The following is a 27,880-nucleotide window of genomic DNA, read 5'->3' as shown; positions in this document are numbered from 1 at the left end:
GGGTCAGTGAAAAACAGGGGAAGGGGAAAGAAGGAACTCTGTAAACACTAATTTCCAAAGTTTAAGTAAAGTTTTGAGACTAGACCCTGAGAGACGCTAAATGGCAGTGATTGGAAATGCGGTCAAGCCTTAAGTGGCCCACAATCATCTTCGACCATATGCAGCACCCACACCTCTGGTGATAGGCAAACCAAAATAATTGTCTTTTAAAGGTTTAAAATATAGTTCGTGAAACGCGATATAAATGCAAATATTATTATACAAGTTTTGTTACCCTTGTTGTCGTAGGGAAAGTAGAGTACGCACTCTGTCGGGTGCAAGCTGTTTACTGTTCCGTTGCGCTTACATTTTTGTTGACGTAGGAACGAGTGCCAGGGCTGGTAAAACCCTTAAATGGGGACCTCAATAGCAAATCCGCGTAGGCCCGCTCCGAACCATCAAAATGCACACTTTTTCTGGAAAAGCGCGGGAGAAGCGCAGAGCACACAAGGGCCCCACCCAGCACTCCAGGACCCACCCCCAGCAAGCGCAGGCGCACTCGGTGTCTTAAGGACCAACTTGGACCACGTTCTGAGCTGATGTCGGAGCGTTCTCTAACCACGCGGGCCCCAGTCCTGGGCATGCGCAGTTAGACAAAGGTCTGCTCGTGTGGTTACTATTTTTATCTGACAGACCTGATTGTCAGGAGCCCAGCTCAGGTTCTTTTCCCCCCCTCTCTTAATGAAACTCATTTGACTAAAGCAGAAGTTGCTGTTAGGAGATAAAACCTGCTCCTCCCATTAAACCACTTCTCTGCTCTAAGCGGCGGATCGCGCACTTAAGGCAGTCGGTCCTGACAGATAAGGAAAACAAATGTCACTTAGTGGAGAGCACTTACAGTCGGAAGACTTAGTCCCATGACTAAACCACTTTACAAAAAAAATCCTCTAATTTTTTCCATACTATAAGCTTCATAAAGCCCAGAAGTAGTTCTATTGCTGCATGTCAGTGAGAATGGTACTTTTTAGTAACGAGGACCTGCTGCATAAGCAGCGCATGCGCGAGTCACCCGGCAGCTGTGTGGTGGCTGAGAAGCCTGAGTACCCGATTACTTTGCGTTCTCCGCTGGTTGTCCACAGGCTTCTGGCCTGGGTTTGGGGCCGTTATGGGGAAGGTGAATGTGGCCAAGTTGCGTTATATGAGCCGGGATGACTTCAGGGTCCTGACCGCGGTAAGAAGTTCGCCGTTTTCCTGTCTCCAACGTCCTTTTCCACCGCGTGTGCTCTTCCTCTTCTCCGAGTTTGCTGGGAGCTGTGCGCGCTTTAGGCCCTGGAAGGCGACGGAGGTTGGGAATGGGGAAAAGAAAACCACCGAGACGGAATTTTCAAAATCCTTCGCTCAGAATTTTTTCTCTTCCCCCAAGTAGAGCAGAGGCCCCTTTTTAAATTATTTCTTTCCTTTCTGCCCCACTTTTCCAGAGCCACACTCGAATCTCCGTGGCCTGGGCATCTCTGACCCAGGGCTTCTGACCAGCTGAGAAGGGTTTAAGGCTCTTGAAAAGAATTGACAGCACTGAGTTCTCTACTCACAGGCTCAGTCACATAGTGTTACCTCAGTTTCAATCAATTAACATACTCGTCGGGTTCTTAGTAATAGTTTTAGGGAATTCAACAAGGCAAGGGGAGCATATAATCAAGTAAACGAATAAACAGATAATATCAGATAACACGGGCTATAAGATGATAAAAAGGGTAAAGGAATAGAAACTCTGAGTGGTGGGGCCGGGACCAATGAATATTGTATTTAAATTGCTTAGTCAGAGAAAACTGTCTGAGTTCAAGAATCTTATTTTTTGACTGTTGTATCCAAAGTTTTAAGGCCTTTCTAAAAATTTCCCAGTTCTTGGTAGCTACAGAATAAATATTTGCTAAGTAAAGGAAAGGATGGGGGGTTAGGCCTGATAGCCGAATGAATGAAAAGGAGGCAGCCCAGGGAAGTCCTTGGAAAGAATTGAAGGCAGAGGAAACTCTAGTGGCAAGTTCAAAGATCCTGAGGCAAGAATGGTTTTTGAGAACGGAAAGGCCATAGTGAACAAGAAGCAGAATAGGTGGAAGTTAACCCGAAAAGATGAGAACTAGATCATGTGCTATAAATATATACCCATGCAGGCCTGGTAAAGAATTTGGACCATAGTCTTAAATGTAAGGGAGCCACTTATGTGTTTTGTTTGTTTTTGTTTTTAATGGCCCCAGGCCTATGGAAGCTCCCGGGCCAGGGGATTGAATCCAGCCACAGCTACTGCTACCCCACATCCTTTAATCTTTTGTGCCAGGCCAGGGAAAAAAACCCTCAGCTCCATAGCCACCCTAGCTGCTGCAGTCAGAATCTTAACCCACTGTGCCACCGAGGGAACTACAAGGGAATCACTGAAGTTTTAAGCAGGGAAGTAATACAAACTGACTTTATGGTCTTGGTCTTATAGTACAAAGATCAACACATAGATTAGGGATTTTCAGGGTAAATCACATTTATGTAGGAACTATTAGCTTTTGCTTAAGTAGGCCATTTTTAAGGATTAAACTATAAGGTGTAAATTCAGTATAAATTTGGAAGGCATTTTTTTCCCCCTTCCCATAGATTTTGAGTTTTGTCTACCTAGTTTCACATCTGAAAGATATCTTCCTTCTCTGATTCCTCAACACATTCCCTCATTCCTTAATGACTCTGACAGAAAGTAGGGAAATTAAGAAACTCTTAGAGTCTGGAAGGGAACAGAGAATGGAAGAAGGTTAAAGTGTGAAGTTTTAGTTGGAACATCAAAATGCTGCTACATTTATCTTCCAAAGCTTTATTTCTGCAATACTTAAGTTCTTCTGAAGCTCACTAAGGAATGACCGAACTCATTAAATATTTCAGTCTCTTGAGTCTCACTGGTCTTGGTGTCAGTGGCTACCTTTCCTTGACTCTCTACCCTTTACTTCTCTGGCCTCTCCTATGTCAATAATCATACTTGGACTGTCTGTCTTTACCTTTCAGGGTGAACTCGCTCCAGATTGTGTCCCTCATCTCTTTTTTTTCCTATTAGCTCTCACTTGATGATCATATCCACTTCATGGCTTTATGTCTTACGTCCATCAAAGAATTGACAGTTTTTCCCCTGTTAAAGCTTCACTCCTGAGTGTAGATCAGCCTTTCCAAATTCCCTTAAATATCTTTATTTGAAGTGCCTTCCATAAAGGACTTTCCAGCACTTCAAAGTCAGTGTGCTCAGTTTTTCTACCCCCTCACTCCATTCCCAAGCTCCATTAAAGTAATAATTATTGTCTTAAAACCTGTTCTTTCTCTTCACTTCAACTTTGGTTCTTCATTCCATTTACCCTCCCACATCCAATACCAGTCCCTCCCATACTAACTTCTAGAGATCTTTAATTCTTTCCTTCAATTACCACTACCTCTTCCCTGCCCTGACTTCTGTTTCTGCTGGCCTTGACTGTTGTCATCCAATACACCACATTCAGTTTTTGTCTTCTCTAAACTACTTTCCATATTCCTGCTAGATTAATGTCCTTAAAAGAACCCTGTTCTTTTCCCTTGCCTAAACATCTTCATGAATTTCCTTCTTTCTTCAGTATAAAATCTAAAACTGCTTGGTCTACATTTCAGGTCCATATCTTCTCATTAAATGCCTTCTTAATAAATATCTAGGCTATCTGGGAGATCCCTTCGTGGTGCAGTGGAAACGAATCCGACTAGGAACCATGAGGTTGTGGGTTTGATCCCTGACCTCGCTTGGTGGGTTAAGGATCCAGCGTTGGTGTGAGCTGTGGTGTGGGTTGCAGACTCGGCTCGGATCTCATATTGCTGTGGCGTAGGCCGCAGCTGTAACTCCAATTGGACCCCTAGCCTGGGAACCTCCATATGCTGTGGGTATGGCCCTAAAAAGCAAAAAAAAAAAAAAGTAAAATAAATATCTAGAATATCTGTAGTTTTGAAGCACAAATGTTTGGATGTCAGTAAATATTTCGGTACATACCATATGTAAGTGATTACGTTAAGCACTCACAATTCATACTCTTGAAGTGCATAATAGAATATCAGTGATTAAATATCAAATTGTGACATAAAAATGTGTCCAGAGAAGTTAATAATTATGTCTTGGAGTTGGTTGGCAAACTGCATGGTTAGAGAAGTTTGAAAGAGAAGTTTTTTATAAGGTTTTGGTAGACAGTGGCTCTAGGTTTATTATGATTCATATTTATTTCTTCAATTTCAGGTTGAAATGGGCATGAAGAACCATGAAATTGTTCCCTGCAGTTTGGTTGCTTCTATAGCCAGCCTTAAACATGGTGGTTGTAATAAAGTTTTAAGAGAACTGGTAAAACATAAACTCATAGCTTGGGAGCGAACTAAAAGTAAGTATTTGAGGCACCATTTGTGATTTGTCCTGTAACTGGCTTTCCCTGAGAACAGGTATTCCAAAAGACAGTTGGAAGATGCCAGACTAAAGAACCAGACCTAGGACTGACATAGCACACTTCCACCATGTTCTATTGGTTAAAGCACTTATAGAGCACACCCAGATTAAAGAGGCTAGAGAAGTTGCCTCCACCTCCTGGTAGGGGATTAACAAGTTTGAATTACAGAAGAGACAATAGGATAGATGTGTTGTTGCTGTGATCTTTGGAAAGTACATCTGCCAAAGGACTTGATAGTATCATCTCTCAGACCATTGTTGGAGAGGGATAACTTTCTCTTTTTCCACCTATCACTGATCCATACTTTATAAAATAATAATAAAAAGTAATTACTAGAAAAAAGAAACTGACAAAATACAGGCACAGATTGCTTATTAGAATTAAAGGCATAAAATAACTTAGTGAAGTTGATATAAAAATTTTTTAACTTAAACATTTAATTTCAGTCACGGACTAGTAACAAACGTTTATAGACTGGTGTCAGCCTGTACATTACACTTTGAGTAACACTGCTTTAGAAAGAAATAAAAATTTTAGCAGGAAATGCCAAACTTAGAAGACTAGGTAGCCAAGTCATTTTCCAGGTAAGAATTCCCATGTTTAAATTCTTCTTTTGACTTAATGTGATGTAACTTGATGATACTATGAAACTAAAATATGGTTTTTCTCATTTGATTTTATCTAGCTGTCCAAGGTTATCGGTTGACAAATGCAGGCTATGATTACCTTGCTTTGAAAACACTTTCTTCTAGACAGGTGGTTGAATCTGTTGGAAACCAGATGGGTGTTGGCAAAGAATCGGGTAAGTGCTAATAGTACTATTGAATGCATTTTCCTTGCTTTAGTTTATATTTCCCCTTGAGAAAGGATACATCTTTTAATTTCCTGTTTTCAAAAGTATAAATTGAAAAGTTGGTTGGAAGCAACACTGATTTTGAAATTACCTATAATTAAGTAGATTATTGTTTTTGTTCAAAATTCAGTTATACCAAGAATTAGTTTTTCTTGGAGTTCTCTTGTAGCTCAGCAACTTAAGGATCCAGAGTTGTTAACTGCAGTGGTGTGGGCCACTGATGTTGGGCAGGTTTAATTCCTGCCCTGGGAACTTGCAATCGTATAATGTGGGTGTGGTGCAAAAAAAAAAAAAAAAAGAATTACTTGGAGTTCCCAATGTGGCTAAGTGAAAACAATCCAACTGGTAACCATGAGGTTGCAAGTTCAATCTCTGGCCTCGCTCAGTGGTTTAAACATCCAGCACTGCTGTGAGCTGTGGTGGAAGTCACAGATGCAGCTCAGATTCAGCATTGTTGCGGCTGTGGCATAGGCCAGCAGCTACAGCTCCACTTGGACCCCTAGCCTGGGAACCTCCACATGCCATGAGTGTGGCCCTAAAAAAGCAAAAAAAAAAAAAAAAAAATACCTTTTCTCTAATAATTGAAATCTTTGGCAAATATTGTGTGTGCCAAAGATTTGGTGCTCTTATTTTAATATCTGATAAATGATATATTAGATATCCAATTAAAGAAAGTAACAAAAGAAAATACTAAAAACCACATTTTTCTGTCATAGCAATATGATCAGCAAGGCAAAGTTAAGTATGTGTGGAACATGGAAAAAAGATATCCTAAAATAGCATTAAACAAATACCTATGTATTGGTTTTCTATGTGTGGTAAAAATAAATAACAGGGAATGATTTTCTTTATGCCACATCCCCCTTTTTTTTATCTTTTTCGGCTGACCCTGTGGCATGTAGAAATTCCCCAGCCAGGGATCAAGTCCAGGCCAGAACTGCAACCTATACCACCACAGATGCAGCAACACTCATCTTTAACCTATTGCGCTGGACCAGGCATCCAACCCTGCCTTCACAGAGACAAGCTGGATCATTATCCCACTGCACCACAGTGGGAACTTGGAACCTCTTACACACTTTTTTTATTCTATATAGTTATTCTGTATAATTGTATAATTTAAACAGAGAGCAAAATTAAAGTTAGTAGTAAAAGAACCATTAGGAAATCTATTCCAAAGGAGGTTGTTTTGGTACTTCATATGGTATCCAGATTATGATATATATTTAATAAGTAATATTAAGAGTGTTAAATACAAAAATGTGTATGTAAAATGAGGTAATGAAACACCTCTTGAGATATGCTTCCCCTTAGTTTTTTTTTTTATGTTCAACTTTTTTTCAATTAAAGAATGGCTTTTAAAATTTCTACCAGCTTCATTACATGCAAAATGATAGAGTGGAAAAGAGAGTACAGTAAAAAGTGAATCTTAACTGCTAACCTAGGTCTCAGCCTCCTGTTACTACTTCCCAAAGTTGTCACTCTTTATTAATGTTACATATTCTAGAAATATCTTATGTAAACACAGGTGTGTAATATACTGAGGATGTGTGTGTGTGTGTATACATATATATATATATATATATATACACACACATTCACTGATCTTTTAAAGGTGAAAGCAACAGGACTTAAAATTCTGCATCTTGATTTTTTTCCCACCGGTGCTTCACTGACATCATTTCACATCAGCAGAGATGGGTTTCTCATAGTTGTCCGAGTATTACATTCTCAGAAATTAAATAGAGTTAAGGTTAAGTACGTTTAAATTTTGATGTTACCAGATTTCCCTGCAAAAAATTTATACCAAAACCCCACCAATATGAGACAGGCTGCTTTTCAATAGGAATATTATAATTAAATTTCTCATGAGTAATTAGGACATGTTGTAGTCAATATTATAAGTAGCAGCTTGTTTCATAATTAGAATATGTATGGGAAGCTCTCCATTCTGATTATCAGTATTATATTCTGACACTCAGTATTATTCATTGAAGCAATTTAAGAATTGAACTTCACATTGTTGAAAGGGAAGATATCAATCACTTGCACATGTAGGATACTAAGGAACATTTAGATGTTTTTCCTCTAAATTGAATTGAACATTAAAACCCTTCTGGAAACAGTTACCTTTGACACATTCCATCCCTGTTTTCTTTTGTAGTAGATCTTAATACATGTCATCATTTTGGATTATAATTTAAAGAATTTTGCTGAAGTTAAGTATTTCTGGGTCTTAGGAAGGTAAGTTTGATACAAATAAAATCAGGCAAAGTTAGAAAATTAGAATTGTTTATATTTATTGGAATAAAAATAATGATTCTGGAGTTCCGCTGTGGCATCTTGGGAGCAATGGGACACAGGTTCAATCCCCAGCCTGGCACAGTGGATAAGGATCTAGTGATGCTACAGCCGTGGCTTAGGTCACATCTACGGCTCGTATCTGATCCCTGGTTCAGAAATCCCATGTGTCGCAAGGCAGCCAAAAATAATAATAATAATAATAATAATTCTTTTAAAATTTTTCCTCTAGATATTTACATTGTTGCCAATGAAGAAGGGCAGCAGTTTGCATTAAAGCTTCACAGACTGGGAAGAACCTCCTTTCGAAATCTGAAAAATAAGCGTGATTACCATAAACATAGGCATAACATGTCTTGGCTTTATTTATCTCGTCTCTCTGCCATGAAAGAATTTGCTTATATGAAGGTATTTTTTTAATGACTTTACATTTTTTTAACCAAATAATTTGTTCAGTTTAAAGACTCTAGTGACATACATCAGTCTGTTGCTTCCCCAATCCTTATAGTCACATATAACACTGTCGACTATTTTGTTATTTGTTTTTCTCGTGACTTCCTTTCACACAAAAGTATTTTTAACTATTCTAAATGCGTAGAGGCAACTTGTATTCTTTAATATTAATAAGATAGAGAAACCTTAAATAGTTAATGATGTAATTGCCTCAGAAATGTGTATGTGTGAATGTATATCTATTCAGTGTATGTATCTGTACGTATGTCTGTCTTTAATTGAAAACGTCAAATAATTACCTCTAAAAAAACCACAATGTCTCAGATATGTTGATTAAATTTTTTCCCCATATTGGAAGAAATGCCAATATGAATTTGTATATGTATTAGAAATGGTAAAAATCTTAATCTTTTACCTTCCAAATTCATTATGGTTTTCATTAAATATCTTAAGGGTAACGGAATTAAATATCTTCCCTAATAATTTAAATTCAATAGAAAGTAACTGCATTTTTATTATGCTCTTCAGTATGATTTATTATAATTTATCTTTTTTAAATTTTGAATTATTGAGGAACTCCTGGTATCTAGTGGTTAGGACTCAGTGCTTTCATCGCAGCAGCCCAAGTTCAGTACCTTGGGATCCCACATTAAGCCTCTGCACATCTCAGCCAAAAATTTTTTTTTGAATTATTAAAAGTTGACATCAAGCTGCTGCACATCATAGCCAAAAAAATTTTTTTTCAATTAAAAGTCCAACATGTGACCAGTTATTTCTTGGTAGTTTCTGTTTGAGGTCCTTCAGGTAGGTTATTTTAATTCATACACTTAAATTTTTAGTAATTATGAGGGAAGATTCCTCAAGGCAATGAAATAACTCACGCTGATACCATACATGTTATATGCTTATTGTCTTATCCAATGGTTTCTATCCTATGATAGTCAGACAGCAAGTAGGCTATTTTCATAAGATTGTTAGACATTTTCCCCAATTATTAGGTATTTCATGATGTGTTTATATGAAGGTACAGGAATAGAGCCTGGTTATGCATAAATATGATTCTCAAATTTATTCTCTCTTTCCCTAAGAAAAATAAGATTGATCTGTAATTAAGAGCTTAGATATGGCACAAGGACTACTCTGACAGAAGTTAAGGTTGTTACATGCTGTTGAGCTGCAAGATCTGTTCAGAACCATTAGGATTTAAAAATAAAAAATTATCAGGCAAGCAAACAATCTGGGGAACAGGAAGTAATTCAGTTCCTGTCCAAGGAAGAAAGTAGACATCCTCTTAAGATTAACCCTGTTAATAAGCATATGTTGAATATCTGCTGTGCGCCTACTCTGTGTTAAGTACTTTGTGTAGGGTGGATTGAAGAATGGATACAAAGGAATAATGAATGCAGTCTGTGTCTCAAAGTGGGAAAGATAAAATGAGCACACGTAAAACAACATACTCAGACTACTACATTGTTTATATTTGTCACATAATAAATTTATATTGTGTATAGTGGTCTAAAGAGAAAGGTCAGTGCTTTATAAATTAAAATGGCTAATATATTGGAATATTTCATTTACTCATATGCCAGACCACAGAATATTTCCTAAGTCACAATTTATTTCCATTTGAATTTTTTAAGTACACTCCAGAAATGACAAAAACGTACAAAGTAGAAGAGGATATACGTATCCTAAGAGACTAAACTTCTTGAACACAGAGATATTTTTACACTCATTTTTGTAACCCTAGTACTGGATGTAATATTTAGTGAATGTTCCATAAATGAATGTCCAGTAAAAAAAAGAATTAAGTAAACTGGTTTACAATTGTGTTGTTTTTTTTTTTGGGGGGGGTGTTTTTTGTCTTTTTGCCTTTTCTAAAGCTGCTTCCTCGGCATATGGAGGTTCCAGGCTAGGGGTCAAATCAGAGCTGCAACCGCTGGCCTACGCCAGAGCCACAGCAACACAGGATCCAAACCGAGTCAGCGACCTACACCACAGTTCACAGCAATGCCATCCTTAACCCACTATGCCACGACGGGAACTCCTACAATTGTGTTTTTATATGCAGATCATTTGATGCTGTGAATAAGCTTTACATAATAATCATGTGTTAACTGTAATTTGTAAAGGCTTATATGTTTTTCCTCTGGTTGTAGACAGGCATATTTAGTTTTATTGTTCCCTAAAAATTAATGACTCTTCATTAGTTTTTACCTGTTATGCTATATTTTAGGCATTGTATGAAAGGAAATTTCCAGTTCCAAAGCCAATTGATTATAATGCCATGCAGTGGTCATGGAACTCATAAATGGCTATCCTCTGTAAGTATTTTTTATTCTTGAAACCTTGAGTCCTAATAAATAATTATGTTTCAGTTTTTTAAAATAATTTTTTTTTGTTAAATGAAATATTGCTTTTAGGAAGTTAGAAATTAACATAAAACAGACTTAAAGACAAATTGTAAATTCACTTTCATTCTGACAATATGGATTTTATAGTCTTTGACTATGAATTAATTGGAGGGATAAAGTTGCCATTTACAGAAATGGGAGAAACTGCAGGGACAGTGTGGAATTAGAGGGTGGGGCAAAATCAGAGGTTTACTTTGGGGCATGCTAAGTTAGAGAGGCCTTCAAGTTCAGAGATGCTTAGAAGTCTGTGTATGAGCCTGGATTAGATCACCAAGAATGGGTAAGACAGTATATTTTAGGGTTAACCTTTAAGGAGCTCCAAGATTATAGATCAGGGTAAAGCTGAAGAACTAGCCAAAAAGACTAAGAAGGAATGATCAGTGCAGAAAAAGGATAGCCTGATGAGTCAGTACCAAGAGTCAAGTGAAGGAACTGTCTCAAGGAGGGGGAGGAGGTTAACTGACTGATGAAGATCAAGAATTGACCAGGGATTTAGCAACATGGAAGTCATTGATGGTCCTGACAAGAACTCTTTCACTGGAACAAGGTGAATGAAAGCCTGTTTGATATGGGTTCATTAGAGTGGGAAGAAAAAACTGGAGAGGAGTTTGGCTATAAAGAAGATAAAAGAGGGAGTTCCTGTTGTATCTTAGTTAAACGCAACTAGTATCCATGAGGATGTAGGTTCGATACCTGGCCTTGCTCAGTGGTTTAAGGATCTGGCATTGACGTGAGCTGTGGTATAGGTCGCAGACGTGGCTCAGATCCTGCATTGCTGTGCTGTGGCTGTGGAAAAAAAAAAGATAAAGAATGTGGTAGTGGAAGAAGATACAGAATCAAGTGGGTTGTGGTACTTTTTTTTTCTTTTTTAAAAGCTCTTATATCATGTCTGTATGCTGATAGGAATGAAGAGAAAACTGCTACGGAGACATGTAATGGAAATAATATTTATATGTAAATACTTTCATTACAACCAGAAAGGACTGCAAATAACTTATTTTCATACTTAAAACACTTTCAGATGTCAGATACACCATGTTGAGATCCTCATCAGTATATGATGAAGCTATGGAACTAATTGTTAAACTTGCAAATCATGGACTAATTCATGGAGATTTCAATGAATTCAATCTCATTTTGGATTAAAGATGACCACATCACCATGATAGATTTTCCACAAATGGTTTCAACATCTCATCCAATGCTGAATGGTATGTTCTGGATGTGGGTGTGTTTATGTATGATGCAGTCATTTTATTTATGCATAATTTTTTACAGCTTTGTAATACTGTCTTTTGGGTCAATAACTGGTTGAGGGGCTGATGTTAATAGTCTAAAATTTGGGGTTTTAATCAAAGGATATCAAACTACTAGGATTTCATCCTAGGTATTTTTCTTATTCCTCAGTATTTTTAAGGGGAAAAAAAATGCACTTTGATCCAGCTCTTAAAATCTATTCATTAAAATTATTCTGTACATTAGAAATCTGAAGAAACTGCCTGCTTTATAAATCATTAAAAGAATTGAATTACTGTTGTAATCTGACAGACTTCCAAAAGTCAAACTTTCTTAGCCATGGAACTCTTTATTCAAACAGACTTTGAAATGGAAGCCCATTTTTAAAACAAATAAAAAGCCTACTCAGAAGAAGTAGAAACATGGAGGGAAACCCCAGAATCCCATACTCTCTGCCTTTCCCCTTTTACCTCTGCTCTATGATTGCCTCCAAGAAGGCTTCACCGGCATAATTTAGTAATTTCTTATGGCCTTATGGAAGTTATGGTTTTGTACTGGACTCAGTTGCCAGACTGATAATATCTCTTATATAGTTTTTAGCTTTTATTAAGAGAAAGGGATTCACATATAACCTCATCCCTGACACAGGAAGAATCATTTATATACTGTGATAATCTTAATTTCTCACATAATTAACCATTTAACCAGCCAATTGTGAAATATGGCAGAATACTTTCGTTTTATGTGTTTGTATTTCATGACCCAGTGAGCATAATCGGGTTAAGGCTTGAGTATTTTTTTTCCTATTCCAAGTTAAAATATGAGAACATCTTTTCCCTAAGAACAACTGCTATTACTTATATAATGGTATTCATTGTGCAGAGTTTGAGCTCTTCTTCCTCTCATTTTCATTAGAAAACATCTATACTTATCTAGAGAAGTGTCATTAAAAACAAATGAATAATCCAACAAAGCAATACTAATAGATTAATGCCTGACACTTGGGTTGTAATATATCTTTGGATGATCACCATGTTTATTTCTATGGAGTACATAGTCATATAATAAAGGAACATCTAGGAAGCACCAGAATTAGAGAAGGAAAATGATGGAGATTATGACATTATAGGTTTAAGCTGCATATTTTATAGGGAGATATGATTTACCTTGAATTTTATGGGAGGTACTTGGGTGAAGGAGTTGTACTAAGCACTGGAGATTAAGATATATAAAATCTATCTTTGTTTGAAAAGTTAAACCTAGTAGGTGAGACATAAACATCTATAAAAGATAATTTTAAATAATTCATTGAGGAGTTCCTGTGTGGGCTGAGCAGGTTAAGAACCCAACTAGTATCCATGAGGATGTGGGTTCGATCCTGGTCTTGTTCAGTGGGTTAAGGATCCACATTGCCACAAGTTGCAGCATAGGTTATAGATGCGGCTCGGATCTGGTGTTGCTGTGGTATAGGCCTCAACTGCCGCTTCGATTTGACCTGTAGCCTGGAACTTCCATATGCTGCAGATATGGCCCTGAAAAGAAATGAAATAGTTTATTGAGTTTTCCAGGCTGCCCTAAGAGGAGTGAAACATCTTCCTATTCTAAACTTCATCTTTGTCAGAAATAATTTAGTTAAATCAAGAAAGTCAGTTCCATGTCTTTTCTTCTTGTTCTACTCTAGAACATAAAGATTCAGTCTGTTTTTGCAGCTTTATGGTGGCCTAAAAAGCAACCTGATTTTTAGAGGTCCTTCACTCCTGCCTTCCAGATTAACGTGTCTTCAGATGACTAAAGCCACAGCATTATTATCCCTTTTAAATATTTATCACTTATCAGTTAATAGTAATACAGATACATAAACTTAACATTCGTTAATCCCCAAGTTTTTCTTATGAGTCCTGTTTTTATCTTCAGGCCTTGACTAGAGGCTCTATGGACATAGCTAATGGAACTCTAACCAGACAGATGGAAACCAAAGAGGGAAACAAACCTGCAAGGACCTTACCTTTTTCTGGGATTTCTACTCTTCTCTAGTATGTCTCACAGTTATGGGAAAACTTGAGCTTTTGAGTGGAAACTATATGCCTTTGACAGCTAATATTCTTGTTAGTTCCTCTGCTTTTAGTTACTGATTTGTTTCTTTTTCTTTTGAGTAACATCCTTCTCTCTTTTAAGGCATAGGAGTGTCATAACAATAAGGATGTTGTATTGCTGATAAGGTAAAAAGATAAATAACAAAGGCTATATAAAATGATCCTTGCTTTTCAGGTACTTTGACAGAGATGTTAAATGTATTAGAGATTTCTTCATGAAACGTTCAGCTATGAAAGTGAACTTTTCCAACCTTCAGTGATATAAGTTTGTGCACTGTATTACATAAATGATAGAATTCTGTAATTCTATTTAAATACGGATTTATTTATTCAGCTATGTGAATAAGCCATTTTTAAAGAAAGCATTTATCAGAATTTGTTTTTCCTTCATTCACTGCAGGAGCCATCTTTATTGATTCATGGAACATATTACATATTGTCAAACTATACTTCCTCATTTTATATCTTAAGATAGTTTCTGGGATTTCCCACTATAGCGCAGTGGGTTAGAATCCGATTGCAGCGGTCAAGTTGCTGCTGAGGTGTAGGTTCCTTCCCAGCTGCACAGTGGGTTAAAGGATCCGGTGTTGCCACAGCTGTGGTGTAGGTCAAGCTTTGGGTCAGATTCAGTACCTGGCCTGGAACTTGCCTATGCCATGGGAGCAGCTATTAAATATATAGTTTTCTGATTTGAGGTGATTGACAAACTTAAAAAAATCTTAGTCTTCTCTGAAATTAATATCTGTTGCTTTTCAGTCATTTTATTCTTTTTTTTTTTTTTTTTTTTCACTTTTTAAGGCTGAATCCGTGGCATATGGAGGTTCCCAGGCCAGGGGTCTAATCTAATGTATGCCACAGCCATAGCAATGCGAGAACTGAGCTATGTCTGCACCTACACCACAGTTCACAGCAACATGGCATCTTTAACCCACTTAGCAAGGCCAGGGATTAAACCTGCAACCCCATGCTTCCTAGTCAGGTTTGTTTCCACTGCACCACGACGGGAACTCCAGTCATTTTATTCTTAAATAACAGTCAGCATATGTCTTCTACATTGATATTTAAGTGCTTTAATATTACATTTAGGCAGAGAAAACCTTTAAAATATATAACTTTTAAACTCATTTCAAATTATATTTTACCAGAATAATAAATATTCACACCAGATGATTTTTTTTCTATCTGAATGCTTGACATTCTTCTTTTCCTAGGAGGAGGACTCTCTTGATGTAGGGTTTCTGCCAGTGGCTACACAAAGGAAATGCAGGTACATGATGAACTACTTCATCCAATAGGTCCAGATGATGAAATACTGAAACAGTGGAGGAATTTGAATTCTCATTTTCTGATGAAGAAGTTTCAGAAAAGCAAAGGATTGTAGATCAGAAAATGAAGGTGGACAAAACTTTAAGATGAATTACCTGACTGCTGTGGCAGAGCACCTGAAGACCTTGAACAAATAAAGGAAGACAATTTGTCAGAGGCGAGTGCTGATCCACATGGTTTGGAAATGACTGAGTTTCAACCAACCTTTAGAAGAATAAAAGGGCAGCTTGTTGAAAAACAATTCTGTAACTGAGTTTTCTGGGGAGAATAACAGAACTGAAAATGACACCAGGCAAGGTTGTAAGAGGATCAAGAAGGCATCCTCAAGGCTCTGAGGAGTATGAAGATGAGTGCCCTAATCTAATTGCCTTGTCATCATTAACAGAGAATTCAGGCTTTCAGGTATAGATTTCAGTTGATTGTTTTGTTATTTGTTTTGTCTTTTTAGGGCCACACCTACAGCACATGGAGGTTCCAGGTTAGGGGTGAATCAGAGCTGTAGCTGCTGGCCTTAACCACCAGCACAGCAACCAGGATCCGAGACAAATCTGCAACTACACCACGCTTATGGCAATGCGGATTTTAACCCATTGAGGGAAGCCAGGGGTTGAAATGCATCTTGATGGATACTACTCAGATTCATTTCCGCTGAGCATGACAGAACTCTGTTGGTTTTTTACTTTATTTGGAACTATATTCTGTTTGATTTTGGTAATGAGTGTTTTTCAAAATGTCTGGAGGTTTTTCTGTACATTATGTGCAAAATGAAAGCAAATAATTTTATTGTTAAATTCAAGTATTCTTACAGTTGACCATATCCTGACCGCCTATTGATTCAGTTTTAAGCAGTTATGCTTTAAGTACAAACTGAGTACTTTCAACTAATTAATACAGATCCTTGATAGTTGATCGTTTTAGATGGAGAATTGTTTTATATTTTATAATTATTCATCTAATGTATGTTTGATTATATGAGTTCAGTAATATGTAGTAATGTGCTCTCTTAAATACCTACTTAAGTAAATTTTCTCTATACTTTGAACTACCTATCATATTATGTTAAAATTAATGTGTAATTTTCCTTAGATTTTTTTTGGTAATATTAATGAATCAGCCCCATCTTAGATTAGCAAGATCTAATTTAATTTTAGATTGGGATATTATCCAGATCAAACATACTAGCTTGATGAATACAGTTTTTTTATTTCAAGTGTAATATGACAAAATTAATCAACAATATTTGACTTTTTATCAGCAATATTTTTAATTAAGACTGCTTTACTTTTTAGCTTTTTGTAAAGTAAAACATGAGACTACTGTTTATCAACACATATTTTTACATTTTAGGCTGCCTTTACCTTTTTAGTTGTTGTAAAGTAAAAATGAGATACTGTTTCCATGTGTTTGAGATACATGTGTCAGTGGCTTGTGTTTTGAGTAATATACAGAAATGTACATAGGTTATAATAGTCTTGTAAGTACTGAAAATTGGTTCTCAGTCTCTAAACGTGGGCAAATGATTATTATTCAAGTAGAAAAACAGATACTGCTGAAAAATATTGCAGGAGTTATTGTTGGCAGAGTTTCTTTGACATTAAACTGAGCATTGGTGGTAAACAAGTTAGTTTCCGTCATTGAGTTTTTTCTGCCTCTAGAGTACTATCTGTATTCCCATTACATCTACTGTTGGGGAAGTGGATTTAGATTTGGAGAGGTAGGTTTGTTTACAGTTAGTGAAAGAAGAGAGAGATTAGTGAAAAGAGAATGAATTGTGAGAAAGTGGTAACACATTTGATGATGAAGTATTCAGCCATTTTGAATTTTGATATGACTATCAGAATGCCTAAAAGGAAATTGTTAATGTATTGGGTGAATTGTGGGTAACTTTATTTTACCCTTACAGAAATTTAAACATATTGTCTTTCTGATGTATTATGTCTTTAAATTTACTGTCTGTAAAGAATGATGTAAGTAAGCATAATTATTAAATTATTTAAATTAACTTGATTTTTTAATCTTAGAGATCAAATATGGAAAGATATTGATCACATAGATAAGAACTCTGATTTTATTCTATGAGCAGTGTTTTGAGCTGTAAATTCCTCGGTAATTACTTTAATTTTCCAAATGTTTGCTAGTCACTACTGTGAACAGATTACTGAGTCAAGCACCATGAGGATTATATGTGTACAGACCACGTTGGCCATTTGGATTCACAGTGAAAGTATAATTATAATAGTAAGGTTAAAATAGGAAGGGTTTGCTTTTAGCTAGAATGATCAGGCTTTCAGGGAAAAGGCAGCATGGAAGTTGTCTTGAACTTGAAGGATAAAAATCATAGAAATTTAGATCCAAAGGGGACTTTGTGGATTATCACTTGGTCTTATCTCTGCATTTGAACAGTTAGGAAATTGAGATCCAAACAAGTTACATAACTTTGCTTAGGATTACTCAGTGACAGCACTGCAACTGAAATGTGAAAACGCACAGGCTCACTAATTAGCTTGTTCTTAAATTTTGAAAGATAAAAATGGGTAATTTTAAGACTTTTATTGACATCTAAAGCTTTGTTGGATATTTAGCAGCTACGTCCAAGAGAATTTCATAAGGGACTTTTCTGAACAGGATAATGAACACATAGGCAGTTCCTCTGGGAGCTTTTCTGCCTGTCAGCCTTCTCTCCAGGCTATCCTGGAGGAAGAATCATTTTGTTTCCTTGATAGGTTTTAGCATAGAGATAATTGGTTTGATTTTTTCCTTCTGGCTAAAGATACTATGTACCTTTGAGACTAGTTTTTACTGATAACTACTTAAAATGAGCAAAAAGAAATCGTTTAGAAGGTAGAAAGGAGGAAATAAAATTATTATGTGGAAGTTAACTGAAAAGAAAAGAACTTGCTTTTTCCTGAACTTCTGATTTTTTAATTCAGATATAGTGTCATAAGTTAAATATACGCATGTGTGGTAATGTGGACATTTACAAATTAATCAGAATTATTAAAAAAAAAAAGCTGAAATTTATTACTGTTTTATACTATATGCACTGTTTTTTGGGGGTTTTTGTCTTTTAAGGCCACACCCGCAGCATATGGAGGTTCCCTGGCTAGGAATCCAGTTGGAGTGTAGCTGCAGCCTACACAGAGCCACGGCAACTCAGAATTCTACATGTCAGTGAGAGCATTTGATGTTGGTGTCTCATTGTCTGACTGACTTCACTTAGCATGATAATTTCTAGGTCCTCCCATGTTGCTAAAATGCCGTTATTTTCATTCTTTTAATGGCTGAGTAATATTGCAGTGTGAATATGTACAACTCTTCTTTATCCACTCCTCTGTTGATGGATATTTAGTTGTCCATGTCTCGCTATTGAAATAGTGCTGCAGTGACATCAGAGTACATGTGTCTTTTCGAGTCATGGTTTCTCTGGATACATATCCAGGAGTGGATTGCTGGATCAAATGGTAGTTCTATTTTAGTTTTCTGAGGAATCTCCATAGAAAAAAATAATTTTTAAGTCAATGAAATTTTGAAACATCTGTTAATATGATAGAACATAGATCTCCATAAGGTTTTTTTTTTTTTTTTTTTTTTTTTGACTGCACTTGTGCATATGGAATTCCAGGCCAGGGGATCTAATTGAGCCACAGCTGTGACCTACACCACAGCTGTAGCAATGCCATTCTTACCCACTACACTGACTGAGTCAAACTGGCACCACCACAGAGATATGCAGATCTTAATCTTCTATGCCACAGTGGAACTCCTATTTAAGTATATCACCTGTCTCTATAAGAATTTCTGGAGTCTTTGTAGCTCAGCAGCTTCAGGATTGATGTTAGTCTCATAAGGATGGTAGTTCAATTCTTGGCCTTGCTCAGTGGATTAAGGATCTGCATTGCTGCAGGCTACAGCATAGGCCTCATCTATGGTCCATGTTGTTCATGGCTGTGGTGTAGGCCTCAGCTGCAGCTCAATTGACCTCTGGCTGGGAACTCGTATGCACAGTACTGCCATAAAAGAAAAAAAAGAATTTCTCATACTTTGTCATTGCCTGTCACCTGTGCTTTGATATAACTTGCTGAGATTTTTTACCCTCCTTTCTTTGTGTCTTAGAGTCAACGTAGTCCTTTTATCTAATACAGTGTGTGAAATTGACAATTCTATACATATAAAGAAAATTACTGATCTGCTCCTTGCTTAAATTTAGGTTATGCCCTTTCTGAATGTAAGATGGTGACCCTAACGTTGTCTTTAGTTTGACTTTATCCTTTTAATTTAACAGCGAACAGCAGAACTTATGTTTTAAATGTGATCAAGCCTATAGATACATTGCATTATAAACACAAATTTGCCATTAGTATAAGAGGAAGAAGATCTCTTTAACCTAACTGATCAAAAAGATTTCCTCTAATCACTGGAAACAAAGTGATCATTTTAACTTGGCATCTTTGAAATTTGGTCTTACTATTTCCTTGAGGTCATACTCCATTTTTGGTAGAAGGTTAGGAGAAAATATAGTTTATTTATTACCTTTGCTAATTTGATAATTGTTTTATGTCTGCACAGGGAAAAGATTTCTCTGTGTTTCTTTAAATTAGAATTGTAAAATCCATTTTCCCCTGTAATAATTTTATAGTTCCCTGTTTATTGGCAAAGTTGCATTATGAATCCTATTCTTTCTAATATGTAACAGAATTAAATTATAATTAAACATTAGAGTATATTGGCTTTTTTAATGGTATATGAAAGTTTCCAGGCCAGGGATTGATCCAAGCCAGAACTGCCACCTACACTGCAGCTGCAGCACCACCAGATTCTTTAACCCACTATCTAGGCTGGGAATTAACCTGTATCTCTGCATCGACCAGGCCACTGCAGTCAGATTCTTAACCTACTATACCACAGTGGGAACTCCTAACATAAATTAATTTAAATAGAAATGCATATGACCAGGAGTTCCCATTGTTGCTCAGTGGGTTATGAATCCAACTAGTATCAACGAGGATGCGGTTCGATCCTTGGTCTCACTGAGTAGGTTAAGGATCCATTGTTTCTGTAAACTGTGGTATCACCCGCCAACTGCAGCTCTGATCAATCCCTAGGCTGGGAACTCCATATGCACAGGTGTGGCCATTGGAGATAAAAAAAAACCAATGCACATGGCCACCAACTACAAACAACAAAACAATGAAGTACATGATTTTCATTCATTTTTTTAAATGTATCCCTGAAATGATACACATGTACAGTTGACCCTGATCAACACTTATTTGAATACCCGTTCCGTTTATATGCAGACTTTTCAGTGGTAAAGAAATTCAGTTGGTTGAATCCACAGATGCAGAGGAGCTTCTGGTGTGGATGGATTTTTGACTGTGCAGCAGGTCACTGCTCATACCCTCATTGTTCCAGGATCAACTGTATTTTATTTATATATATTTATATATGTGTGTGTGTGAGTTCTTCTCTCACTTTTTCTAACATGAAAGTTAACCTCGTAGGATTTGTAAAATTGTTCGGATTAGGAGGAATACATGCATAATAATACATTATTTCTTATTTTCTTTAGCTGCTGAATTTGATTGTCTTTTGGCTCACTGAAGTAAAGACCAAGGGAAAATTAAGTAGAATATTTAGAAAAGAAATTTTTTTTTTCTTGGAACTGTCATGGAGCCCTCTGTCTGAATCCACTCCTTGCACACACTCTACTATTGTCTCAGTTTCCTATCTGTTGGGTGCATCTTTCCTATTTCATCTCTTTTTCTTAACTATTTTACTGCTTTGGCTGTATGGAGTTTAGTAGTCATTTGAGTGAATTTTGAGGGGAATTTTATTACTAAAATGTCTTTTTATTCTGTCTTCACACTTGATTGAGAATTTAAGTGTTAGAGTTGTGGTTTGGAGATAATTTTCCTTCAGACTTCTGAAGTTATTTCTCCATAGTCTTGCTGTAATTGAGAAGATGCTGAGAAGATTTAGGTTTATGGTTTCCTACTAAGGTAGAAAGGCTGTGATAGTTTGTAGGCCAGTCACTCCTATGTTAAACTTTGAGCTAATCCTAATGCTTTCAGTACTGAAACTTCTGGGATACCAGCCAGGTCCTCATAAGATTCTGGCCCTTGGACGATCAGCCTCTGCAGGAACTTGAATTCTGATTCTTCTGTTCCCTTTCTCTTCTCCTACCTTTCCTCTCATTGAGAATCATTAGACTGAAAAAAGAGGGATCACTTATTAAAGCCCATTTACCTAAATGCTACGTAAAATAATCCAAAGTTTACATTTAACTTACGTGACCCAGAGTTATAGTCCAGGAAATACATTTGATAGACTAGTTTTTCTATCCCTTTTTATCTCTCAAATCCATTACTCTTTAATTTTTACCTTGACAAAATTTTAATAAATGATTCTTTGTGCTAGCATAGGATAGGGCCTGTTAAGAAGAGACCCTTGCTTCAACAGTTTCAGCACTTCTTTCTTTAGGAGACTGGTTGGATGATGGCAAGGTTATATTACAATTAAATAACAAGCTATAGTGATTCACAGGAAAGAAAAAAGTTATTGTGAATGGACTGGTCAGATTTTTCTTCATCTTGTAAATCATGTGAGATTAGCAGCCTATGTCTTGAGTGATAAGAGAGAACTTGAATTTATGGTTATTCACCATGTGAAAACATACTGTTTCTTCCAGAAACTATATGAGGACTTTTCTATGGGTAACTGTACCATCAGGGTCATTTCTACACAAGTTATGAAGGCACTCCTGCATATGTTTTGACCAGTAGTAAATGCTTTCAAACATAATTTTCCACTACAAAGTTTGGGGTTTTAGTTGGTGAGTTGGTTGGTTTTTCCTAGTTTTACCTATAGACACTAGGTGGCACTATGATGATTTGTTATTCAAAGAATTATCAACTACATACTATATTTTGCTAAAATCTATTTGTTAGGAATTTAATTCCTCCTGTTTTTGTAACAGTTGGTGTTTTATTTTATTGATGGTTCACATAGTACTGTCAATTTTTGGAATTTTAAAATATGCTTTTAACAGAAATTTGAAAAATATTAGCAATATAAATGTTTTATTGAATGTTTATACCTTGTCAAATGTCAATAATTAGTAATACTAATTCATGAAATATTTCTAGGAATTGGTGAAACAGAAGGTGAGACGTCAGTTGACAAAACAGCAAAATCAGCTGTCAGACGTCGATTGCAGAAAGGAGAAGCAAATATATTTACCAAGCAACGGAGAGAAAACATGCAGAATATTAAATCAAGCTTGGAAGCAGCTACCTTTTGGGGAGAGTAATATTATTCAAGATCTTGACTATTTTTCATTCAGCTACTCTGATCCCTTCTTAAGCCACCTTCAGTATTTTTTGGACCAAGACAGATACATATAAATAGATAAATAAACCCTCTTTCTTGATAAATTTGACTCATTCAATATATGTCTTCTAAAGAGTAACTAGAAATTCTGCTAAAGCAATCCAACTTTCCAAGTAATTTTTATTAGGAATATTTACATATTTAAAAGAATCTTAATATCACTGTTTTTGTTTTTTGTTCTCAAACAGGTATATTGCTTTGTTTCATATACCAGCTTTTCTTCTTAGAAACAACCTTAGCCAAGTCTTAATTCTTTCTCCCTCTCTCTTCCTTCTGGCTCATCAGCTTTCTCACTGTTAACATTGGATTTATAACCACTTTGTATCACTGTTTTGTTTGTTTGTTTATTTGGCCATACCCACAGGGTGTGGCAATTCCTGGACCAGAAATCAAACCTGCACTATACCAGTGACCTGAGCCACAGTGGTGACAGTGCTGGATCCTTAACTTGCTTCACCACCAGAAAATTCCTATAATGCTGTTTTGAGGATTGCGTGAGACAATGTGCAGAAAGCACTTTATAACAATGCCTGGCACTTTAAAGTGTAACTGTTGGAATGATAATTATAATGATGTTTATCTTTCTGAAAATCTCCAAACAACTTGGTTGCAGTTTATTTAGCCACTGGAAGAATTCACTGTCATCTGTTTTATTTAGTCTCTAGTATTAAGGATAAGCCAGTCATGCCTAATTTTATTTTCTGTTATTTAAATTGATAATGTTCATGGAATAGAAACTTTAAATAGTCCCACCATGATTTTTACAGTTGCTGTTTTTACAGTTTTGTAGCCTGACAGAAGTAGAAAAGTTAGAGGTGGGGAAAGGTAAAGAGATAAGAAGTGAAAAGTTCTTTCTGGTATTTTTAGTTGAGTAGGTCTTAAATATATCTCATGTCGAAATTAGCAAATAGAGTTGATCCTTGGACAATATGAGTTTGAACTGCAAGAGTCTAGTTATATATGGATGTTTTTCAGTAAATACATACTATAGTAAGTTTTGTGTGATCTCAGGTTGCCTGAATTTGCAGATGTGGGAGGACTGACTCTAAGGTTATAGGTGGATTTTTGACTTGGGGTGAGTGTCAGTGCTCTTGAATCCCACGTTTAAGGGTCAGCTGTACTCACTGAGAGCCAGAAAGAAAGACAATACATAAGACGTGGTTTCTTCCTCAAAGACTTTATAATCCAGTGAGATGTGATTAAGTATACCTCTCTGATGATACTCCAGTCTCATCAGCATGCCCATTATTTCAGAAAAGGGTATGTCACCTGCAGTGAAAAATGGCCACTAGATGGCATTGTCACCCCATCATCACCAAATAGGACTTTCTTGAATTACTTGGATCTGTGGTTACGATTGTCCAGGAGAAATAACAAATTCTTTTCCAAGATTGATAAAGCCAGCAGATTCCCTTTCACCTTTGTAAAATTAATTCTACTGGCCATTTGCAAGACCTATCTAATAAATTCATCTTAATGGTACAGATGCAGGAAAATGTCAAATCTAATCCCTTGAAAAGTACACTAATTTTCAAAGTATTTACATAATTTTGAATTTTAGGCATGTTTATGTCTTTCAATTCAGGTATTCACTTTTTGTAATCTGTCTACCTTAAAGCATTTTAATAATATAAAATAATGTTGAAAACAGCTTAGTAGAACCATAAGATGTTGATTTTGGAATACATTTTCTCATATTCAGAGTTTCAAAAGTAAATTGGAAATGAAACTGTATAACCTCACTCTGTGCAGCTTTGTTTGGTTGACTCAGTTCACCTTTGGGTATTTATTATATAAAAAACTTTATTATTTGAGGAACTCAGAGGGCAAATAAAAAATTCTTACCCTTAATATTCTAAGATTTCTTGTGAGTCACAGAACAAATTAGTCAGATGCACAAACCGGAACAAATTATTCTGGGTCCAATCACAATTATTTTTTAAAGATGTTTTTGAGTAGCCATCATTTAGAAAATAGAGGCTTTGCCTTATCAGACAGGATGTAACCCTCTCATTTTAAAACATGAATAGTAAGAAATTTTTTAATTTTTAAAATTTAGTTTTATTTGGTCGTGCCCCTAGCATGTGGAAGTTCCCAGGGCCAGGGATCAAACCTGTGCCACATCAGTGACAATGACAGATTCTTAACTGCTAGGCCACCAGAGAATTCCAGAAGGAAAAATTTAAAGTATACTACTAATGTAATAAAACTGTATTGTGACTCAAACATCCATTGAGTCTGGGAGTTTCAGATTTGAATCTTAGTTCTACCATGTCCCAAATCTTATGTACCTTCTGTGTCTTCTAACCTCACTTTAATTTGTAAATGAAGTCATTTAATGGAGCCTGTTGTAAAGATTAAATGAAATAACACCTGTAAGCCTGGCACAGTGTCTGATACATACCACAGTGGTCCCTCAGTATCCCGTGGGTATTCATTCCAACAACTTTGTGGGTATAAAAGTCCTGTCATGTTCAAGTCCTTTATATTATTATACTATTTTTTGTGGAAAAGTGGGCCCTCCCTGCTCAGGGGTTCTGCATATAAGGATATGGAGGGCTGCCTGTTCATGTTTATTTGGTCAAGTGACATAAGGCTACCTTTTCCCAAGTGTTTTAACTATAAGTTTATCATGATGCACAGATACTTTGCTTGCAGCCTTACATTATCTACTTACTGTTCCTGTGAAATAGGCTTTTCCTATAAGATAGGCAATTTATACTTGTGCTAACGTTGGTAACCATTGATTTGTTCTTTGTCACACAAATGTCAGAGGATACTAAGTGGAAGGTTAGTGCAGCTCAAGATAATCACTCTCTTAGATAAATGCTCAGCATATTTTCTGACAAAACACATAGCTGTCTAATTAAAAAAACTCAGCAGGTAACCCCACTACCTCAGAGATTTACCAGCCCTTCCACAGGGTAGGGGGTTGAGTTCATTAGGTTCTCAAGGAGAGCATTTCCCTGAGGTGTAGGTTTGTTTCATGTCACAGATTCAAGGCCAGAGTGACAAGGTGAGTTTTTTGGAGGATGGGGGATTTGATTGATAGGTAGACTGAAAAAGAGATTATAAGAAGGAAATCATGCAGAAAATCCATAAGACAGAAACGAATGTGTTATGCTTATGCTATAGTTGGGGAATGATGTTATGTGGCAAAAGACCAAATTAAAGATTATTTGAAAAGGTGTAACTGACTGTATTAGGGAACAGGGTGATTGTAGATTTTTAAGCAGCATGGTGATTTGATTTTAAAGGGAGGAGGGGGTAGAAGTGAGAAAAGATTGTCAATGTTAGTTAATGATTGGAGGTAAATTGAATCTGAAAAGTTGTCCTGTCAGCCCTAGTATTCAGGTTGAGACATCCTGAAATAGAATCCTATGCCATCATACTAGAGTTAGAGAGTCTTTATTACCTTGTTCTTATTTTAGAGATGAGAAAACATGTTTAGATGTACAATTACTTGCCCAAAGGCACAGACCGAATCAGGTTGAGAGTGAGAGAAAAGATGGAATTGATGGTACCACTAAAGTAAATGGTGGGAAAACCAGTGTACTAAGATGGTTTAGAGCATTGTATCTAGCCCAGGAGTCTAAATTCTGCACGTCACTAAGGTCCACCCACTATGACTTGTCTTCCTGGAGCCAGGGAGACAGAGAAGAGACAGTCCTCATAACTACACATCCAGGCTTTGAGTCCTATCTTCCCCCAAGTTTCCTCCATTTTTAGAAAGTGGTTTGTATGAGAGTTTCCGTTGTGGTGCAGCAGAAGCGAATCTGACTAGTATCCTTGAGGATGCAGGTTGGATCCCTGGCCTCGCTTAGTGGGTCGAGGATCAGCATTGCCATGAGTTGTGGTGTAGGCCGGCAGCTGCAGCTCTGATTCAACCCCTTGCCTGGGAACTTCCATTTGCCTTGAGTGCAGCCCTAAGAAGCCAAAAAAAAAAAAGAAAGCGGTTTGTCCGTTTTTCTATAATAGGCCTCTCTGTCTTCTCACAGGCCTCAAAAAAAAATCCATGTCAGTAAACTGAATCCCTGAGTGGGATATTGTTGCTTTTTCACACGGAGGTAGAAGGAAAGCAGGGTGGTGCTGGAGGAGGGTTTTTTCCTTGAGCCCAAGGATACTGAGGTACCAATATATTATTCTCTAACTTGGTCTTTCTCCAGTTGTCAACTTGTGGAAAAATAGGCCCCCTTTCTGTGCAGTTTCCTATCCCTCTTTATTTAAACAAATTTGAAAAGAAATATTTCTTCTGTGTCAGCAGGATGCATGCTAAGTGCAGAGCTCTGGTGGTGACTACATAGGAAGTGAAATGGAAATTAAAGTTTACAGTGTGAAATGGATGGGCACAAGGCTTTTATCTTAATGTAAGCATATCCATAAGTGTGGCCTAAATTGAATTAAGAGTATACTAATGATGCAGTCTTTACAGGAAACTTCATCTAAAATATATGGAGCTGTGAAATTACTGGCTTACTTGAACCTAACATCACCATCAACTAATCTCAGGTTTGTCATATGTTTATAGCCAATAAACATTTTACCTAGGTTTGTTTTAATCTAATACTAAGTTTTTTCATAGTTGAGATTTTAATTTTAATTTCCTCACTGTTGCAAAGATTTAAACATTCCATACAACTCATACCCCTAGAAACGTGACTTTATCTAAAGAAGGAAGAGGGTATCTCACCCATGTAAACTGGGTGTGTGTCTGCCACCACAGCATGCCCCTTATAGAAGACCCCATCTCCTTTCATGTGAAGAGTGGCTATAAGACTCAGCTTTAGTTTCGATTATTCTTTAAATCTTTTAGATTGATCTGGTCATTTATAGCCACAACTTATATAAAAAAATTTTTCCCTACTACCCAATAAAATAAATTCTTGTCCTGGACAGTAAGACACAGGGAGAGCAGGGGTGGTGGTACTGTGAGAAAATGCAAGGAGTGGAGAGGAACCAATAATCGGACAAACTTTTATGAAAGATTAAAATATGATTAGAGTTCCCCTTGTGGCTCAGTGGTAATGAACCTGACTGGTTTTGATCCCTGTCCTCACTCAGTGGGTTAAGGATCTGCCGTTGCCATGAGCTGAGGTGTAGGTCATAGATGTGGCTCAAAACTATTGTGGCTGTGGCTGTGGGGTAGGCTGGTAGGTGCAGCTCAGATTTGACCCCTAGCCTTGAAACTTCCATAAGCAGAGGGTGAGGCCCTAAGAAAGCAAAAAAAAAAAAAAAGAAAAAAAAATTTTTGTAAAGACCACCTCAAAAGTTCATTCTAAAAACAAGCTAAAAAACTTTTTTATTGTTTTCAAAGTATATATTATGCTGGGAAGTCAGCCAGCCACACTTAAGGTAATCAGT

At 36.7% G+C, this 27,880-nt stretch overlaps 2 protein-coding genes and 1 long non-coding RNA gene across 4 annotated transcripts in view; 2 read left to right on the top strand and 1 right to left on the bottom strand.

Annotated features, from left to right (window-relative positions):
- LOC106509506 overlaps positions 1-792 on the bottom strand; it is a 997,952-nt gene extending 997,160 nt beyond the window's left edge. For both annotated transcript variants that reach the window (XR_002342062.1, XR_002342063.1), the window contains exon 1: positions 275-792. This is a non-coding gene — a long non-coding RNA (uncharacterized LOC106509506). The remainder of the gene's footprint in view (positions 1-274) is intronic.
- On the top strand, positions 1,041-22,563 carry RIOK2 (RIO kinase 2). Its single transcript, XM_021085153.1, is given in 16 exon segments — positions 1,041-1,210; positions 4,253-4,391; positions 5,140-5,256; positions 7,841-8,016; positions 10,298-10,343; positions 10,346-10,385; positions 11,497-11,517; positions 11,519-11,618; positions 11,620-11,699; positions 15,038-15,108; positions 15,111-15,213; positions 15,215-15,323; positions 15,325-15,449; positions 15,451-15,532; positions 22,276-22,315; positions 22,318-22,563. Coding segments are annotated over 16 exon segments (1,437 nt in total). The 5' UTR covers positions 1,041-1,144; the 3' UTR covers positions 22,440-22,563.
- Positions 22,728-27,880, top strand: part of LIX1 (limb and CNS expressed 1) — a 60,501-nt gene continuing 55,348 nt past the window's right edge. Inside the window, 1 exon segment of the mRNA XM_003123811.5 lies at positions 22,728-27,028. The gene's annotated coding sequence lies outside the window, so the exon portion shown is untranslated.

This window comes from Sus scrofa, chromosome 2, assembly GCF_000003025.6.
Source record: "Sus scrofa isolate TJ Tabasco breed Duroc chromosome 2, Sscrofa11.1, whole genome shotgun sequence".
Classification (NCBI taxonomy): domain Eukaryota; kingdom Metazoa; phylum Chordata; class Mammalia; order Artiodactyla; family Suidae; genus Sus; species Sus scrofa.
This window is presented reverse-complemented; position numbering and strand designations above follow the sequence as displayed.